The following is a 19,022-nucleotide window of genomic DNA, read 5'->3' as shown; positions in this document are numbered from 1 at the left end:
TTGTTTTTTTTTTGTTTTTTTTTTTCTTTTTGCGGTACACGGGCCTCTCACTGTTGGGGCCTCTCCTGTTGCGGGGCACAGGCTCCAGACGCGCAGGCTCAGTGGCCATGGCTCACGGGCCTAGCCGCTTTGCAGCATGTGGGATCTTCCCAGACCGGGGCACGAACCCGTGTCCCCTGCATCGGCAGGCGGACTCTCAACCACTGCGCCACCAGGGAAGCCCCGATAATTTTTTTAAAAAAATATATTTATTTATGTTTGGCTGTGTTGGGTCTTCATTGCTGCGCGCGGGCTTTCTCTAGTTGCGGCCAGCGGGGGCTACTCTTCGTTGCGGTGCGCGGGTTTCTCATTGTGGTGGCTTCACTTGTTGCGGAGCACAGGCTCTAGGCACACAGGCTTTAGTAGTTGTGGCATGCGGGTTCTAGAGTGCAGGCTCAGTAGTTGTGGTGCACGGGCCCAGTTGCTCTGCGGTATGTGGGATCTTCCCAGACCAGGGCTCAAACCTGTGTCCCCTGCATTGGCAGGCAGATTCTTAACCACTGCGCCACCAGGGAAGTCCTGATCATTTGATAATTTAAATGTTTTTTTTTTTTTCTTTCAGTGCCGTCTTATTTCTGATCACTGGCTACAGTTTCCCTGAATCCCATTATTTGTGGTTGCCATATATTGGGTTGGCTAAAATGTACGTTCAGTTTTTTTCCATAATATGGCTCTAGTAGTGCTTAGTTGTCATTAACTTCATTTGAAACAATTTTGTTAGATTGTATGCGACAGCTGTCATATCAGCGTGCATTAAAAAAAACATCAAAATTGGTGAATTTTTATGTAGCCATTTTAATATTGAAGATGGAAGACAACATTTTCGGCATATTATGCTTTATTATTTCAAGAAAGGTAAAAATGTAACTGAAGTGCACAAAAAGATTTGTGCAGTGTATGGAGAAGGTGCTGTGACTGATCGAATGTGTCAAAAGTGGTTTGCAAAGTTTTGTGCTGGAGATTTCTCACTGGACGATGCTCCACGGTCGGGTAGACCAGTTGAAGTTGACAGTGATCAAATTGAGACATTAATTGAGAACAATCAACGTTATACCACGTGGGAGCCGACATTACTCAAAATATCCAAATCAAGCATTGAAAATCATTTTCACTAGCTTGGTTATGTAATTGCTTTGATGTTTGGGTTCCACATAAGTTAAGCAAAAAAAGCCTTCTTGACCATATTTCCGCATGCGATTCTCTACTTATTGTAACGAAAACGTTCCGTTTCTAACACTGTGATGGGTGATGAAAAGTGAATACTGTACAATAATGTGGAATGGAAGAGATTGTGGGGCAAGCGAACCACCACCAACCACACCAAAGACTGGTCTTCATCCAACATCCGCCATATTCACCAGACATTGCACCTTCGGATTTCCATTTATTTTGGTCTTTAAAAAATTCTCTTAATGGAAAACATGGAGTCCTCTATTATGAGCTCCTTCTGGAAAACCAAACGATTAATTCCAACAAGCACTGCTCCCAGTTAGACCAACTGAAAGCAGCACTGGATGAAAAGCATCCGGAATTAGTCAACAGAAAATGCATAATCTTCCATCAGGATAACACAAGACTGCATGTTTCTTTGATGACCAGGCAAAAACTGTTAGAGCTTGGCTGGGAAGTTCTCATTCATCCGCCATATTCACCAGACATTGCACCTTCGGATTTCCATTTATTTTGGTCTTTAAAAAATTCTCTTAATGGAAAACATTTTCAATTCCCTGGAAGACTGTAAAAGGCACCTGGAACAGTTCTTTGCTCAGAAAGATAAAAAGTTTTGGGAAGATGGAATTATGAAATTGCCTGAAGAATGGCAGAAGGTAGTGGAACAAAACAGTGAATACGTTGTTCAATAAAGTTGTTGGGGAAAATGAAAAATGTGTCTTTTATTTTTACTTAAAAACTGAAGGAGCTTTTTGGCCAACCCCGTATGTGCTGATATAAACTTAGATCATTTTTTCTGCCTGCCCTGCTTTTTGTTTGATTTCTAGCTTTCCATTCAGCTGCTGCCAGTTTGCTCTCTTCCTAAGGGATTATCTGTATAATCATCCCAACTAACCTTCAGTGCTTGGAGGGTTATATTTTACCTTGGGCTTTGGCCATCTTATTTTGCCCGTTAAGACTATTTGCTGGGTCATTGATGAAACTAACCATAATGTCAATCTCAGTTTCAGTTCTCAAATATTTATACCTTCACTTTCATCATTTCCCTGTGGTTTAATGCTGGGCCCATTTGGTACTGTCTTTTTTTTTTTTTTTTTTCCGGTACGCGGGCCTTTCAGTGTTGTGGCCTCTCCCGTTGCGGAGCACAGGCTCTGGACGCGCGGGGTCAGCGGCCATGGCTGACGGGCCCAGCCGCTTCGCGGCATGTGGGATCTTCCCGGACCAGGGCACGAACCCGTGTCCCCTGCATCGGCAGGCGGACTCTCAACCACTGCACCACCAGGGAAGCCCTGGTACTGTCTTTTGTTTGACTCTCAAAGGAACATTCTGGACTTTTTTTTTCCTCTTCGCTCCTGTCATTCAATATGACATAGGATAATGGGTTTATGGGCAGTTGAATTAAAACTTGATTATCAGTATAAATCATGGTTATATATTTAGCTGTATTCAAAAGTTAAAATTGTATAAAGCTGCAGTTTTAAAGTTAAGTATAGTTTTTATAGTTTTATAAACTCAATTTTTTGTTTTATAAAATGAGTTTATATATATAGGTTGTCAATTTAAAAACAGAATCTTAGAATTGAAGAGATTTTAAAGGACATGTAGTTCTACCTCTCACCCAAGAACAGATGTTCCTTTATAGTATCCTTCTCCAGCAATTAGAACTCACTCTGATGAAGCAGCTTATTTTTCTGTCAAATTGTTTTACCCATGGTTACCTTTGTTCTGTGTCTGGGGATTCATTGACCATCCTGGGATCCAGTCATCGAGATAGCAGTATGAGATTCACTATAGTCTCATGGACCAGAAACCTGAGACATAGATAAATGTGAAGCCCGAAGAAAAGAGAGACTCTAGCCATTGGTCTGCTGATGAGGGATTCTGGCCAAAGTGTAAAAGTAAAAAGCAGGTTGGTGAGTCAAAGAGTTGTTGAAGCTGAGCGTGTTCTGGCTGAGCCTGGGTATGGAAGAGGGTCAGTTTTAGTTGTCTTTTCTTCGTCATTGTTTTTACATAATACCTGCATTTCACGGTACTAGGTACTGGGGATATAAAAAGGAGAAAGATAAGTAAGTGTCTTAGAAAGTGAGGTAGAATGTTTTTCACCCACGGAAACTTTTGAGTAGTCTTAGTATTTCATACTCATTGTGTTTGTTCCAAAGCAGGAGTATCTGTCTTCCTTTTATATAGATAGTATTTAACTTAAACATTGAACCAGGTACTTAAATCATTGATCTGTATTCTATAAAGATGTAGGGAAGTGTAAGTTATTTTTTTAATGAGATCTAATTCTGGTGGGTTTTTTTCCTGTAATATTGTATTCTGGAAGGATGTTAATAAGGAATAAAAGCACCATTAATCTTTTTATTTTCTGTATTTCAGGTTCCTTTAAAGTTTGAAAGTTCAAAATATTTCGCTATAACTTATTTCCCAGAAAATGAAGTTTGAAATGAGAAAATGTAGCCATGGGTTAATCAAGAGCATGGGAACTCGAACAGACATTTGACAGAGGGAGAGAGAGAGAATGAGAGAGAGAGAGAGAGAGAGAGAGTGAGTGTGTGTGTGTGTGTGTGTGTGTGTGTGTGTGTGTGTGTGTGTGTGTGTGTGTGTATTAGGTTGTTTATAGTTTGGAATTTGATTTTCCAGTTTGTAGTACATTTTATTTAGAGTTCATTGGGATTCTGACATCCAGAAAACTCTTTGCTGAACTTTCTTTTATTGATAGTCTTATATGACTTTATGCTAATGATGACCATAAATTAACATGAGATGTAAAATATTGGGAGTTTTTTGGGGATGGTGACCATATATTTTTTCACCTTTAAATTCTTAGTGTCTGAGATACAGAAGGTGTTCATAAATGTTTATTTCTAGGATTTTTGGAAGTATCTTTCAGCAAAGAATCTTCATATACTACTAAATGTTTGGCTTTTTTATGTTTGAAAATTGGTAAACATCAAATTTGGGAAAATTTTAGCCAGTATTCTTCAAATAGTTTTTGGCTCTCTGTCCCCCTCTGGGGACTCTTATTATACTTGTCTTGCTTGTATGAGCCTAAAATCAACACGTATAACCTGTAGTCTGAAAGAATAAGGCTTACTGACTTATTGCAGTAAAGGATACTGCACAGCAGAGAAACCAAGGGGCATCTTACCAAAGAAAAGTTCTTGTAGGATTTTGGGGGAACTGGGGAGTTTGGGTAAAATTTAAATGAAACAGTGTTTGAGAGGTTCAGGGCAAAGTACTATCTGTGAAGGGAGTTAATTTTTACTTTCTCATACATTTATTGGGCTGGGTGAACCTGTCCCAGTGTGTGCTGACATTCTTTCCATCTTTTTAATTTTTTCAGTCTTGGTTTCATTTGGAGATAGGTTAGATAGTTTCTGTTGCCCGTTTTCGGGTTCTTCTACAGCGTGTATAATCAGCTATTAATTCCATCTCTGAAAGTTTAGTTTGGGTCTATTTTATATCTTTCTTGTCTACTTAATGTACTCAGTTGTTTTCCCTACTTTCTTACATATGTGGAATATAGTTACAGTTATTTTCAGTGTCTTTGTCTCCTAATTCTGTCATCTGTCTTGTTTCTGGGTCTGTTCTTATAGTGAACAGAGACAAATTTGGTAGAACCAGATTGAAAATAAATGAGGAAACTGTGTTAAGAAAAAGTAAGGAATAGATGAGTTGAAGCCAAAATTCAAGCCTTTTTGTCTTGATGAATTTCCTGGGGACCTACCACAAATACAACTTTGAGCTTCTTAGAAGCCAGGGCAAAGAAGATTATCAGTGGCCCGTTTGCTTTTTAGGAGGGGACATTAAAAACAGAAAACTCTTACTACCCTTGGACCAGGTATGGGTTATGTTTTCATCTTTTTCTGTGCCTCAGCTAAGAAGTATTACTATTTCATTTGTTATTGATGGGCTATTTAATTAACATTTGATTTAAGAACATAAATGAAGAATATCTTTATTCCTTCCCATTTTGTAGGATTGCCTGTATTAAACTTGAATTCGTCTTTTTATTACTCTTTGATTTCTTACTTTCTTTTACTGTTGTCTGAATCTGATTTAGTTGTTTCATGGCAGTTAAAATATTAACTGACTGGGCTTCCCTGGTGGCGCAGTGGTTGCGCGTCCGCCTGCCGATGCAGGGGAGCCGGGTTCGCGCCCCGGTCTGGGAGGATCCCGCGTGCCGCGGAGCGGCTGGGCCCGTGAGCCATGGCCGCTGAGCCTGCGCGTCCGGGGCCTGTGCTCCGCAACGGGAGAGGCCGCAGCAGGGGGAGGCCCGCGTACTGCAAAAAAAAAAAAAAAAAAAAAAAAAATTAACTGACTAATAGAATGATGATTTATACTTTTTCTATTTTACAGGTTTTCTGAGAGAATTTTAAAAGATTTTTAATATTTTTAATATGGAAATAATTAAAAAATAGTTTGTACTTGGAAATAATTTCAAAATTGCAGAAGAGTTACAAAAATAAAATAGTACAACAAACATTCCTTACAAATATTATCTTAATATTCACTTTTTCATTTGTTCTTTCCCTGTGTTTGTGTGTATATATATTCATACATATGTATTTTTTCCGAATATTTAAGGGTAAGTTCATATATATTTTATATATATATATAAAATTAGCCCTTTACCCTAAATACAGTGTGTACTTCCTAATCAATTACATGTCCACATCACAGTAATCATCTTTAGTAAATTTAACATTGTTCCAGTATTTTTACCTAATCTGTTGTGTCAGTCTTGTCAGTTGACACAGTGTAATGTCCTTTGTAGCATTTTCTTGTCTCTGCTACAGGATCCAGTCTAGGGTGAGGTATTTCATTTAGCTGTCATTCATTTAGCTGTTTAGCTGTGTCTTTAGTCTCTTTTAACCAGGAACATTTCTGTAGTCTTTCTTTGTCTTTTATGACATTGACATCCCCTGATCCCCCTTTTAAAAAAAAGATTCTCATTTTGGTTTAATCTGAAGTTTCTTCATGATTGTATTCAGGTTATTCATTCTAGGCTGGGATACTGTGTAAGTGATGATGTATTCTTTTCAGCGTGCCACCTCTGGAGAATGTTAATTATGATCACCCAGTTAAGGGGTTGTCTCTTCCTCTGCTGTATAATTATTTTCTTCCCCATGCAGCTAAAAAGCAGTCTTTTAAGAGACTATTTAAATATCTTGTTCTTCATACTCTTAGATTTAATATACATGATGCTTTCCTGATTCAGTGTTTGCTGTGCTGCTTGCAAAATATTCATTTAGTCAATTCTCCCCGTTTATTTATTTATTTGTTTGGTTGTTTTATTTTTCTTTTATCAGTATGGACTCATGAATCCCTGCCTCTTCTTTTTAATGGTTCAAAATTCATTATTTATTTTGGAGGTACATTTGTCCTGATTTGGCTAGTCTGGCTCTTCTGTCACTGTGACATACCCCCATCATTCTATGGGCATTTTCTTACTTATTGACATAACACAGTTTTCCAGATTCCTATTGTACCTGCTCTGCTCCAGCCCTGGAATTAAGCCCATTCTCTGAGAAGTCTCCATTCCCTTTAGTGGGGAATGGTACTAGAGACCAAGATCTGGGCAGTAGATGTGGTCATCACTTCTTGACCCTTTTAGTAGTAGATGGAGATAGGAAACCTTCATGTATATGCATATGGATTCCTGCATATGCACGTATCTGTTCTAGAAATCATGAGTTCACACTAACTTCAATATTAGTCCATCCCTACAGAGTTCTTTTTTGCCTTCTGTCTTAATTAACCCTGACTCCCAGCAATATCAACACTTTTACTCAAACCTATAATACATCTAAAATAGTTTGAGGATTGCTTTGTCCATTCCACTACAATAAATAACTCTACTTCTGTGTTTAGGATTTATTTGTAATCCTGCACTTGCCCTACCCTACACTGCCACTGACCCAAGGTATAAAGTCAAATACTGTGTTCATAAGTTACTTAGATTAGTTCTGTCTACCTGTCTTTTCTTTCTATCTTCCCTTCATTGTAGTTGCTAATCATTGGAATTATGAGTAGGTTTATGTGTTCTGGTTTGCTTTCACTTTTAGGTTATTTTCCCCTTTCATTCTCATTTATTTAATTTATATGATTGAATATGCACAACATTAGCATGCTTCCAGAAGTCAGTACTATACAAAAAGGTAAGTTCAATGAACGGTCACTTCATTGAGTGATGTTCTAGCCCATCACTCACCCCTGGTAGGGAACTGACTTCTCTGCTTTATCCTTTCTGTATTTCTTTTTATAAAGATAAGCACAAATTTTCTTAATTTCCCCCTTTCTTATATAAAAGGTAGCATCTGTATGTGCACTTTTGCACTTTGCTTTCTAGCTAAATTTTTATTTAGTAATAACATTTGGAAATTGTACCATGTGAGTTCATAGATCTTCCTCAGAATATATATGTTTACTTTTTTTTTTTTAAAAAAAGTTGGCTTTAGATTGTGTTTATCCTTGGTTTTTTCCTCCGTCTCTTAAATGTTCTTTATATCCTTCAAATTGTTTCTTTTAAGGTTATATGTGTGTAGGTTATGTATATACAAATCCAGTGTTGGCAAAATCTTATATATTCAGCACATCCCTATCATTATTTAGTCCTAATTTCAGTCGTAGCATTTGCCTCAACTACTGTAAAAAAATCTCAAGTTAGTTTTTAATAGGTAGCTTATTTTTCTGTGGCGTATCAGACCTTGGCTGTTTATCTCTGGACTATTTTCAAGTTGCTGTGTTGTCAGGGACCTCTTCCTCTGTGGGTGGTGTTCTACCATCTCTAGAGTATTGAAGAGTACAAATAGTAAGAACGGGAAGGGGAGTCAAAGAACCATCCCTAGAAGGCCAGGACCCAGAAGGTGTACCCTACTTCTGTTCATTCATTGACTAGAACCTGGTCACGTGCCCACACAAGTAGCAAGAGATGTTGGAAAATCAGGGCAAGCATGTGTCCAGCTAAATATTCTTAAGAGGAAAACGAAGGGGATAATGAACATTCTCCGTCTACCCATAGGTGTCTCAAGATATTTTCAGCTTCTCTTTTCGTGTTTCTAAATTTGATAAATCATCTCCCTAATACAACTGGTCCATTCTATATTTAGTGATATTTTTAGTTGTAAAACTGATGCTTATTTCAGCTGATTTTTCATCATGGCTCATTCTAGTATCTTTTTATTTAACAATTGTTGAGTTGTAGGCTTAGTTGTATTAGTTTTCACAAAGGGCCAAGTATTGGATTTTATGCTTTGTTACCTGGACTTTTTTAGAGCTTATGTTCAGGTTATGCTATTTCGAGGTGATATTCTGATGTGGCAGTGCTTGCTTTTATAAAGTTTTATAATATTGATATAAATACTTTTGAAGTTAAAACAACTTAGTAGTAGGTGTATTGTTCTTCTTGTGGATAGGAATTGACAGTTTCTTCATAAAAATAGCAGCTGTATCTTTGAAAGGTTTATCTGTAGCACTTAATTGAATCAGGCAGAAAAGAAAGATTTTCAGCTCTACTTCTCCTGTGTACCTTTGGATTATAGTCTTTGCATACTGCTCTATCTTAACGTATTTTAAATGTCTAGTTCTTAGCAGTACAGACATTCTTGGTTTTAGTTTAGGGATAGCTGCAGTTTTTCCTCAAATAATTTAATGCCCTGAAAATTTAACAAATTATGAAAATTCACTTTAAGGCTTTTTTGGTCATAGTTTAAGACAATTTGAGATTATATGATTATGCTTAAAAGAAAGTTCTAAAGAGCTAAAAGGTACCCTAATCTTTGTAAAACTTTCTTCCTCAAATTCCCTCTGCTTCTACTGCCCATCTTTAGAAAAAAAAACAAACAACATTTTTAAAAAGGCAAATCCAGATTAATTTTCCCCCTTTTTGAATTGCCACTAAAGTACTGCGCACGTGCACAAACGCACGCACAGTGGTGCGTTGTGGCACTTTGCTTTTTCAGAACTCATTTAGTTTTAGAACGTGCTGATTGAATTACTGGTGAGAGTGCAATTCAGTTATGACATCCTTGTGTGGGTAAGGCTGGATGAATTCTAATCGGCTTACTGTATTTGTTCTCCTTTAGTACACAGTATACACAGTACTCCTTAAAACTCAGAAATAAGTTTGGTACTGCTAAAAAATTCATATGGCTTAAGAGCAGTTATTCCAATTTTTTTCCCTTTTGAGAGCCAGCTCAATAAAGGATAACATAATACTGTAATTTCTTCTTAGCTTTTCATGAAGGAACTCTTCTTACCTCTGCTTTATAATGGTGATTTAACAAGCCAATCTGTTAACCAAAGCCTTGGCATTATAATTGTAAAAAGCAATTTTTATCCATTGTTTTTGTAGATACTGGATTCTCTCTCATGGATAAATGCTCTGTGGGTCTGTCACGGGCATATTTTTTCCTTAGCTGTAATACAGTGTTACATTTGAGGTTCTCCTTGTTTGTCATGACCCTGGAGAACTGAAAGAAAGGAATAGCATGTTTAAGATTACTAGGACGGAAACGTACTACAATGATTACAAATCTTTAGAATGTTAGAGTAGTCTTAAGAGCTTTCTGCTTTTTTTGTTCTAAGTATTCTTCCCATTACATTTCAGAGGAAACAGAATCCACAAATCTTTTAACACAGAAAAGTTAAGGAATCTGGTTAATATGGTGCATCTGCTTTTTAAAACAGAAAAAAATTAACAAGAATTAAAGATAAGCCTGGTGGTGTAATCAGAGCGACCCAGTTAAAACTTAGCTAGGTTGCTAAATGATAGGAGTGATTTTCATTCTCCATGAAAAGTTGATTGCTATCTGGTATATTTGCAGATACTGTACACAGTCATTTTCACTGAGTGACATTATTATGTGACATAGTAGTGTTGTATGGTTTCCATATACAATTCACTTAGGTGCATGTGGAATTGTTATACCATTTGGAATGATGTGAAGAGCTCAGAGTCGGTCAGTGTTGTCATAACTTAACCTCTTCCACCCCCCCGCCCCATGTGTGTGTATTAGCCACATCCAGATGTTATTTTTTATTTTAATTTTTAGATAGTAGGGTGTATCTTCATCTCCTCCTGCTGCTGACAGTAAACTCTATATTAACCTTGTAAAACTGAAATAATTAATAGTCAAGGAACAGTTCTCATGGGATTCACTTTCTTTTAGATTAATCATTAGCATTAAAATGGCAAAACCTTGTCAAAACTTTAAAAATAATAGTATTTACTAAGCTGCCTAGTTCAACAGAGTAAACAAAATGTTCATTGAATGTGTCTTTTGAATATAACTTATGCAGTTATTCTGTATACTTCTAAGCTTCAAAGCCTTTTCAAAGTTTTTTTTTTTTTTATTGTGGTAGAAAACACAACATGAAGTCTACCCTCTTAGGAACATTTTAAGTGTACAGTATTGTTAACTGTAAGCACAGTATTGTACCACAGATCTCTAGAATTTTTTCATCTTGCATGACTGAAACTCTATGCCTATTGAATAGTAACTTCTTACTTCGGTCTCCCTACAGCCCCTGGCAACCACCATTTCTGTTTTTATGAGTTTGACTAGATATCTCATAAGTGGAATCATGCAGTTTTAAAGTCTTTCTGTGACTGGCTTATTTCATTTAGGGTAACATCCTGAAGGTTCATGTTGTAGCATATGATAGGATTTCCTTCTCTTTTATGGCTGAATAATATTCTGTTGTATGGATATGTAACATTTTCTTTATTCATCTGTTGATGGATAGTTAGGTTGTTTCTACCTCTTGGCTGTTGTGAAAAATAACTGCATTGAACATGGGAGTGCAAATATTTTTTTGAGATCCTGCTCTTAATTCTTTTGAATAAATACCTGAAAGTGGGATTGCAGGATCATGTGGTAGTTCTACTTTTAATTCTTTGAGGAACCTTCATACTGTTTTCCATAATGGCTTCATTATTTAAATTCACACCAACACTGCATGAGGGTTCCAATTTCTCTGCGTCCTTGCCAACACTTGTTATTTTCTGTTCTTTTGCTAGTGGCCATCCTAATGGGTGCAAGGTGATATTTCATTGTGATTTTGATTTGCATTTCTCTTATGATTAGTGATGTTGATCATCTTTTTGTATACCTATTTGGCCATTTCTTCTTTGGGGAAATTTCTGTTCAAGTCCTTTGCCCATTTTTTAGTCAGGGTTTTTTGTTGTTTTGTTTTGTTTGTTTTTGCTATTGACTTATAGGAGTTCCTTATATATTTTGGATAATAATCCCTTATCAGATATATGGTTTGCAAATACTTTCTTCCATTCCGTAGGTTGCATTTTTCACTCTTGATTGTTTTCTTTGCTGTGCAGAAGCTTTTTATGATGTAGTCTTACCTGTCTATGCTTGCTTTTGTTGCTTGTGCTTCTTGGCAAGAAGTCATTGCCAAGACCAGTGTTATGTATTTTTTTCTTCCATGTTTTCTTCTAGGAGTTTTTAGCTCAGGTCTTACGTTTATGTCTTTAATACATTTTGAGTTGATTTTTGTGTGCGGTATAAGATATGGGTCCAGTTTCATTCTTTTGCATATGGATATCCAGTTTTCCAAGCACCATTTATTGAAGAGACTGTCTCCATTGGTGAAGATCATTTGACCATATATATGCAGATTTATTCCTAGGCGTTCTATTCTGTACTGTTGTTCTGTATATTTGTCTTTATGTCAGTACCCTACTGTTTTGATTACTGTAGCTTTGTAATGTTTTGAAATCAGCAAGTGTGGGGCCTTTGGCTTTTTTGTTCTTTCTCAAGATTGTTTTGGCTATTCAGGGTCCTTTGGAATTCCATATGAAGTTTAGGTTCATTCTGTCTATTTCTGTAAAAATTATTACTGGGATTTTGACAGGAACTGCATTGAATTTGTAGATCACTTTGGGTAGTATGACCATTTTAAGAGTATTAAGTCATCTAATCCATGAACAAAGGATGTCTTTCTATTTCTTTGTGCCTTTATTTTCAACATTTTGTAGTTGTCAGTGTACAAATCTTTTGCCTCCCTGGTTAAGTTTATTCCTAAGTATTTTATTCTTTTTGATGTTACTGTGAATGGAATTTTCTTCATTTCTTCTTTTGATTGTTTTTTGTTGGTGTATAGAAATGCAAATGAGTTTTGTATCATACAGCTTTATTGAATACATTTATTCTCACAGGGTTTTTTTTTTTGATGGAATCTTTATGGTTTTCTATATACAAGATTATATCTGTGAATAGAGAAAATTTTACTTCTTTCTTTCTGGTTTGGATGCCTTTTATTTCTTTTTCTTGCCTAATTACTTTTGCTAGTATGTAGAATCAGTGAGCATCGGCATCCCTGCCTTGTTCCTGATCTTAGAGGAAAAAGGAAAAGCTTTCAGTTTTTCACTGTTGAGTATGATGTTAGTAGCAGGCGCTTTTTTTTTTTTTTTTTTTTTTTTTTTTGTGGTATGCAGGCCTCCCTCGGTTGGCCTCTCCCGTTGCGGAGCACAGGCTCCGGATGCGCAGGCCCAGCGGCCATGGCTCACGGGCCCAGCCGCTCCGCGGCATGTGGGATCCTCCCAGACCGGGGCGCGAACCCGGTTCCCCTGCATCGGCAGGCGGACGCGCAACCACTGCGCCACCAGGGAAGCCCCAGCAGCAGGCTTTTAAAATATGACCTCTATGTTGTGGTAATTTCCTTCTGTTCCTGTTGTTGAGTGATTTTTCATGAAAGAGAGTTGAATTTTGTTAAATACTTTTTCTGCACCAATTAAGATGATTATGTGATTTTTGTCCTTCATTCTGTTAAGGCGATGTATCACATTGGTTGGTTTTCATATGTTGAACCATCCTTACATCCTAGGGATACATCCTACATCGTTATGGTGTATGGTCCTCTTAATGTGCTTTTGAATTTAGTTTTCTAGTGTTTTGTTGAGGATTTTTGCCTCTGTATTTATCAGACATATCATTCAGTTACTTTTGAGATGAATTAGAACAGTATATCCCAGTCTACTTTTTATCATATTTGTTAACAGAGTGTGTTCATGTCAGTTATCCCTTTTATTGCAGTCCTCTGTTATGTGGGTAGACCATATACTCCAATTCTTTTTATGAAGATGCTGAACTCAGAATTGCAAATCATCACATAACAATTATTATAACTTGAATTATCAGCAGTAAAACTTGTATAGCACATATTGTTTCAGGCACTCTAATATGTGTTTTACATATATTCATTTAATCCTCACAACAACCCTTTACAGTCGGTACTGTTATTAACCCCATTTTATAGATGAGAAAGATGTTTAGTAACAAGCAGTAGTAGAGTTTACTATTTATCTGGACCATCTGGTTCCTGTGTCTCATTTATAACTGTTAGGTATATATTGCCACTCACAATTAACTGGAAGGAGGTCTGTTTAATTTATATATATTTTTTGGTATTAATCTTTTTAAAAATTTTATTGGAGTATAGTTGATTTACAGTGTTAGTTTCAGGTGTACAGGAAAGTGAATCAGTTATACATATATCCACTCTTTTTTAGATTCTTTTCCCATATAAGCCATTACAGAGTATTGAGTAGAGTTCCCTGTGCTATCTAGTAGGTCCTTATTAGTTATCTGTTTTATATATAGTAGTGTGTATATGTCAGTCCCAATCTCCAGGATCTGTTTAATTTAGAACATTGACCTGACTGTGCTATTTTGTTACCTGTGGAACCAGATAACCTTTTTGTTACCCAAAAGATTGTTTGTTACCTGAAATCAGTGCTTTTTAAAAATAAGTAAAGTGCTTAAGCCTTGAGGCACCTATTCCTTTCAAAAGTCTGTTATCTTCCTGAGCTTATGGCTGTGCTTTGGGGATTAGAGGTTGCTTAAATGAGGGATCTAACAGTTCGCAGGCATGTAGATTATATAGATAATGTTTGAGAGAAAAATAGTAAGGAATAGAGCTAGGTTTAAAAATTTACGTTCAGGGGCTTCCCTGGTGGCGCAGTGGTTGAGAGTCCGCCTGCCGATGCAGGGGACACGGGTTCGTGCCCCGGTCCGGGAAGATCCCACATGCCGCGGAGCGGCTGGGCCCGTGAGCCATGGCCGCTGAGCCTGCGCGTCCGGAGCCTGTGCTCCGCAACGGGAGAGGCCACAGCAGTGAGAGGCCCGTGTACTGCAAAAAAAACAAAAAAAAACCAAAAAAAAACACTTAAAAATTTATGTTCAGTCTGCTCTGTATGGTTGTGCCTTAGGGGGCCTGATCAAGTCATTGCGTGAGTGCAAAATTGCTTTAGTTACTAATGCTGCATTACTTTATGCTAACCTGATACATAAGAATAATATGTTCATATACACAATACAAATGAGACTTTCTGCTTTATGTAAGTTTCACCTTAGATTCCTTTTAGCGTTAAGATTTTCTGATAAATTTAATATGTGAGTCAGTTTAAACTTTATCTTTTGAAAAACCAGTTCTTGTGGAGCTTACACTGTTGTCTTTGTCACAGCATGGTTATTTTGAAGATAATATTTGTATTAAAAGATAACTTTTTATGATGCTTAATTCCAATTATGTTACTTCACTGCAGCTAATAAGGGAAGATGGTTAATTTTTTAATGCAGATTTTTGGCCTGTCTTGAAGTATGTTTCTCTTGTACTCTTTATTTTTTTATGTAGTACTGAAAGTATGAAGATCATTAATTAATTATACTCTTAAAAACAAAAAATTTCTAATGAGATTATTTATTTGAAGTTTAAAGGACATAATTTAACATCACTTTTGTAATGGATGGAGAAAATGTCAGTCTGTTTAATCAGTCCCCTTTTGAAAGTGAGGATTTGTTCCTTTTATACAGATTTAATCCTATGGATTTGATCATGCAGGCTCACAGTTATTTATCCTCAATTCTGAAATTCAAAGTGTTAAAGCTGAAAGTTTTTTTTCATTAAGTTTATAGTATATTGATTTGGCAGCAAACTAATCTGAACTGGGGTGGGGCAATTTACATCTTTATCCCACCTGGTGTGAATTTTTATACATTTGCATGTATTTTGGTATATAGTACTGCTTTAGATTCCAGTGTGTTATGTAATATGTGTTATACATATTTACCTTTTGTTACCTTTTGTTATATTTACCTTTATAAAACCTGAAAACTTGAATAACAGCACTCATCTGGCCTCACCAGTTTCACTTAAATGAATAAGGACTTTTATCCCTTGTCATAACCTGCCTTATTTTCATTGTTGGAAGAATGTGGGGCATGAATCAGCAGTATGAGGAATAAAGAACAGGTTGAATTTAACTATATTGATTAGTTAATATAATTATAAGTTAATATAAGCCTGGCAAGAGGTTTAGTTTCTTTTCTTGGTTGGTAATAATTGTCCAGAACACTGATTGTCGATTTTGTGTCAGGATAGCACTGTGACTCCATGTCTGCCATCGGCATGGGAGCGTGGTGGGAGTATAAGCCAGATATTGTCTATCCTGCTCTGTCTCGGATATATGTTTATATATTTAAATTACTCTTTATGATGTTTAGTTTTAAAATGAGATAATTTTATAAGGATGAAAAGTAAGATGGAAACAGTTGATCTTTTTCTCATTTCTCTAGTCTCCTACAAAAGCTGTATATAATGCCAGGCATTGGAATCATCCAGATTCAGAAGAACTACCTGGGCCACCAGTAGTAAAACCTCAGAGTGTCACAGTAAGTGAACTGTACTTTTAAATTTCATGTTTGTGTAATGAATTTTAAATTAAGCCATTGCTGTCTTCATTCATAATTTGAAAGTCTCTGGCTTTTCTGTTTAACAGTTTATTTTCAACTTCCTCACTAAAATTTAGTGGCTTTAGTTTAACTCATTGGAAAAGTAAGGATTGTGGACAGGATAACAGAAATTCTGGTGTTGCTCGGCTATAAATGAAAGCCTTAAAAAATATTGGACTACTTTTTTCACTCCTGACATTTTATGGAATTATAGTATTTAGTGTTTAAGGACAAATTATTTGAAGTTCGTATTAACTGTTAAGAGCTATATTATAAATTACATATTTCAAGTTTGTATTAATGATTAATAGCTATATTATAATTTATATCCTACATTGATCTTAAAGTGTCTTTGAGTGATTAATTTGTTTTTCAGAGCAGAACTTTTTCCTGCATTCCAGTAATACCTTTCAATTCAAAACACATTTGAAAAAGATTCTTATCAAATTATTTTTTTCAGAATAACTGGTAGGACTATGCATTAATACTTACAGATTAATGATGACACCTCAGTCATCTGGAGCTGTCAAGGAATGGGTTCTTTATAGACAACAACAAAAAATAGGGATAGAGATCATTCTAAAATGTAATGTACAGTTCCCTGTCTTCTTGATATATTAAACTTCTTTCACTAGTATTAAACCATTATTGTGTCTATTAGTAATTATATACCATGCTCTTATTATGGCTTTTTCCCCCTACCCAAAACTGTGGACTCCTGTATTTTATAAATTCTTTTGTCTATTTGTTGTAGTTTTTCTGTTTGTCCTGAGCTGCTTATCAATGCTATTTATGTATGTAATGGTGGTTCTTTATTCTTTGTAATGGTCCTGGAGATGGATAACAAATTGTATGAAATGTAAGGTTAAAAAGACCAGAATAAGTTCCTGAGTGGTTCTTTTGTGAATAAAACACATATGAGTCTTATCTTGTAGTGCATGGAATTTTAAAGTATCCCTTGTGACCTTTCAGAGGCCTCCTCCTACCTTTGAGGGGGAGAATAGGGGTTTTATTACTCTTAAGCTAAATTTGCCAAGTAGATGAGATGTTACTATTTTTATATATTTATTTAGAACAACTAATTTAATACCTTTATTAATAGGTGAGGCTGTCTTCAAAGGAGCAAAATCAAAAAGATGATGGAGTTTTTAAGGCTCCTGCACCACCACCCAAAGTGATAAAAACTGTGACAATACCTACTCAGCCCTACCAAGATATAGTTACTGCACTGAAATGCAGAAAAGAAGACAAAGAAGTAAGCAGCCATATACAGTTTTACTGCCTGTGGATAGAATTTCGTATGTAATTTAGCCTTTTAATGTCTTGAACACATATCAGTACACTGATACTCAGTTTTGAACCACAACCCATGTTTTTAAAACATTTCTTTTGGTTGCCATCTAATAAACTATTTTATACACTTTTAAATAAAGCATAGCAAGTGCTTTAAATATTTAAATATGCTACTTCATAGTTACAAAAGAGGTGGACATATTTTTTTCTTGGCAGTTGTATACTGTTGTTCAGCACGTGAAGCACTTCAATGATGTGGTGGAATTTGGTGAAAATCAAGAGTTCACTGATGACATTGAGTACTTGTTAAGTGGCTTAAAGAGCACTCAGCCTCTAAACACACGTTGCCTTAGGTAAGAACTTATTTTTTTATTTGAAAATTGTGTGCATGCTTTCTCATTAAAATTTTCTAGCTCATTAGAGCCAGACATTTGTGATTTTTGTTATCATAGGTGTAGGTTATAGCCAGTGATGTTAAAATGTGATTGATTTCTTTTAAGGGACTTGATTCTACATGCACAAAGGAAAGTTGGATGATACAGCATTTTAGCACAGCATAGGCTTCAGTTTCCAGATGCTTAAAAGAGTGTTATGCCAAAGAATCTTTTAAGTACTTTTAGCCCCAGATTTTACACATGCAAGTGATAGATTTGATTTAATTTAAGCATGTTTTGATTTGGATCATCTTTTACATACTATAATGGATTGAATATCTTGGTTTGATTGAGTTATCCAGTCATTTGGAATATGTCCAATTAGATAGTTATAATCTTTATGGATCAGAAGCATTATGAAAGGTAGCTGAGAGTTCTTGCTTTTCATTTAATGGTAGTAGTAATGTAAGGAAAACACTGAAGGTGATCATGGGTTATTCATATTTTTTATATAGCATACCTGATCACATCAGTAAATTTTTAATAACTTGTTTTGCCTGTGTTTTTAATATTGTGATCTGCATGGGCAATGCTTTGACACACATACATCCCCACCCCTGAGCACCCTTTTGCTTATTTTGGTATTACTCAAATAAAAAAACTTCAGCCCCCTTAACCTAGTCTATTTTCTTCTAGTGTTATTAGCTTGGCTACTAAATGTGCCATGCCCAGTTTTCGAATGCACCTGAGAGCACATGGAATGGTAGCAATGGTCTTTAAAACCTTGGATGATTCCCAGCATCATCAGGTATTTAAGTTTCTGGGATTGAGAAGCATCATTTTAGAATTCTAGTTTATTTGGCTACTGAGAAATACCTTCGGGAATTCCCTGGTGGTCCAGTGGTTAGGATGCTGAGCTTCCAATGCCAGGGGCCTGGGTTCAATCACTGGTCAGGGAACTAAGATCCCACAAGCTGTGTGACATGACCAAAATAGGAAAAAAAAACCAACCTTCATTGGATATTCATCTGTAAATATTTCTCATTATGGGTTTGAGTTAGTTTTATGTGCTAAATATTTAGAGCTTAATGCCAGAATTTTTGCTTAATAAATCATTTAAGATTATCTCCTCATGACATTTTTCCTCCTTAACTTGTCAGTATATCCTATTAACCATTGTATAACATAACATACTGTACCATACTGGATACTGTAGCTAACATACCATGCCATACTAGATATTTAATTCTGTAAGTACTGATTTCCTCAAATCAGAAAGTACTGGAAAAAAAATCTTTTACTAGTTTTTGATAATAATAGCATGAAAAAAAAGTTTTGATATTATTATTATTATTTTTTTTTTTTTTTTTTTTTTTTTGCGGTATGCGGGCCT

At 36.0% G+C, this 19,022-nt stretch overlaps 1 protein-coding gene across 4 annotated transcripts in view; it reads left to right on the top strand.

The window, feature by feature from the left end:
• The window catches only part of WAPL (WAPL cohesin release factor), an 82,981-nt gene that overhangs the window by 43,679 nt on the left and 20,280 nt on the right, over positions 1 to 19,022 (top strand). For all 4 annotated transcript variants that reach the window (XM_028481686.1, XM_007122074.4, XM_007122075.4 and 1 more), the window contains 4 exons: positions 15,807 to 15,902; positions 17,065 to 17,217; positions 17,472 to 17,608; positions 18,326 to 18,437. In XM_028481686.1, coding sequence (XP_028337487.1) covers positions 15,807 to 15,902; positions 17,065 to 17,217; positions 17,472 to 17,608; positions 18,326 to 18,437 — 498 coding nt within the window. The remainder of the gene's footprint in view (positions 1 to 15,806; positions 15,903 to 17,064; positions 17,218 to 17,471; positions 17,609 to 18,325; positions 18,438 to 19,022) is intronic.

Source organism: Physeter macrocephalus, chromosome 20 (assembly GCF_002837175.3).
Source record: "Physeter macrocephalus isolate SW-GA chromosome 20, ASM283717v5, whole genome shotgun sequence".
NCBI classification, from domain to species: Eukaryota; Metazoa; Chordata; class Mammalia; order Artiodactyla; family Physeteridae; genus Physeter; species Physeter macrocephalus.
The sequence above is the reverse complement of the archived record's forward strand: the minus strand, read 5'-3'. Positions and strand labels throughout refer to the sequence as shown.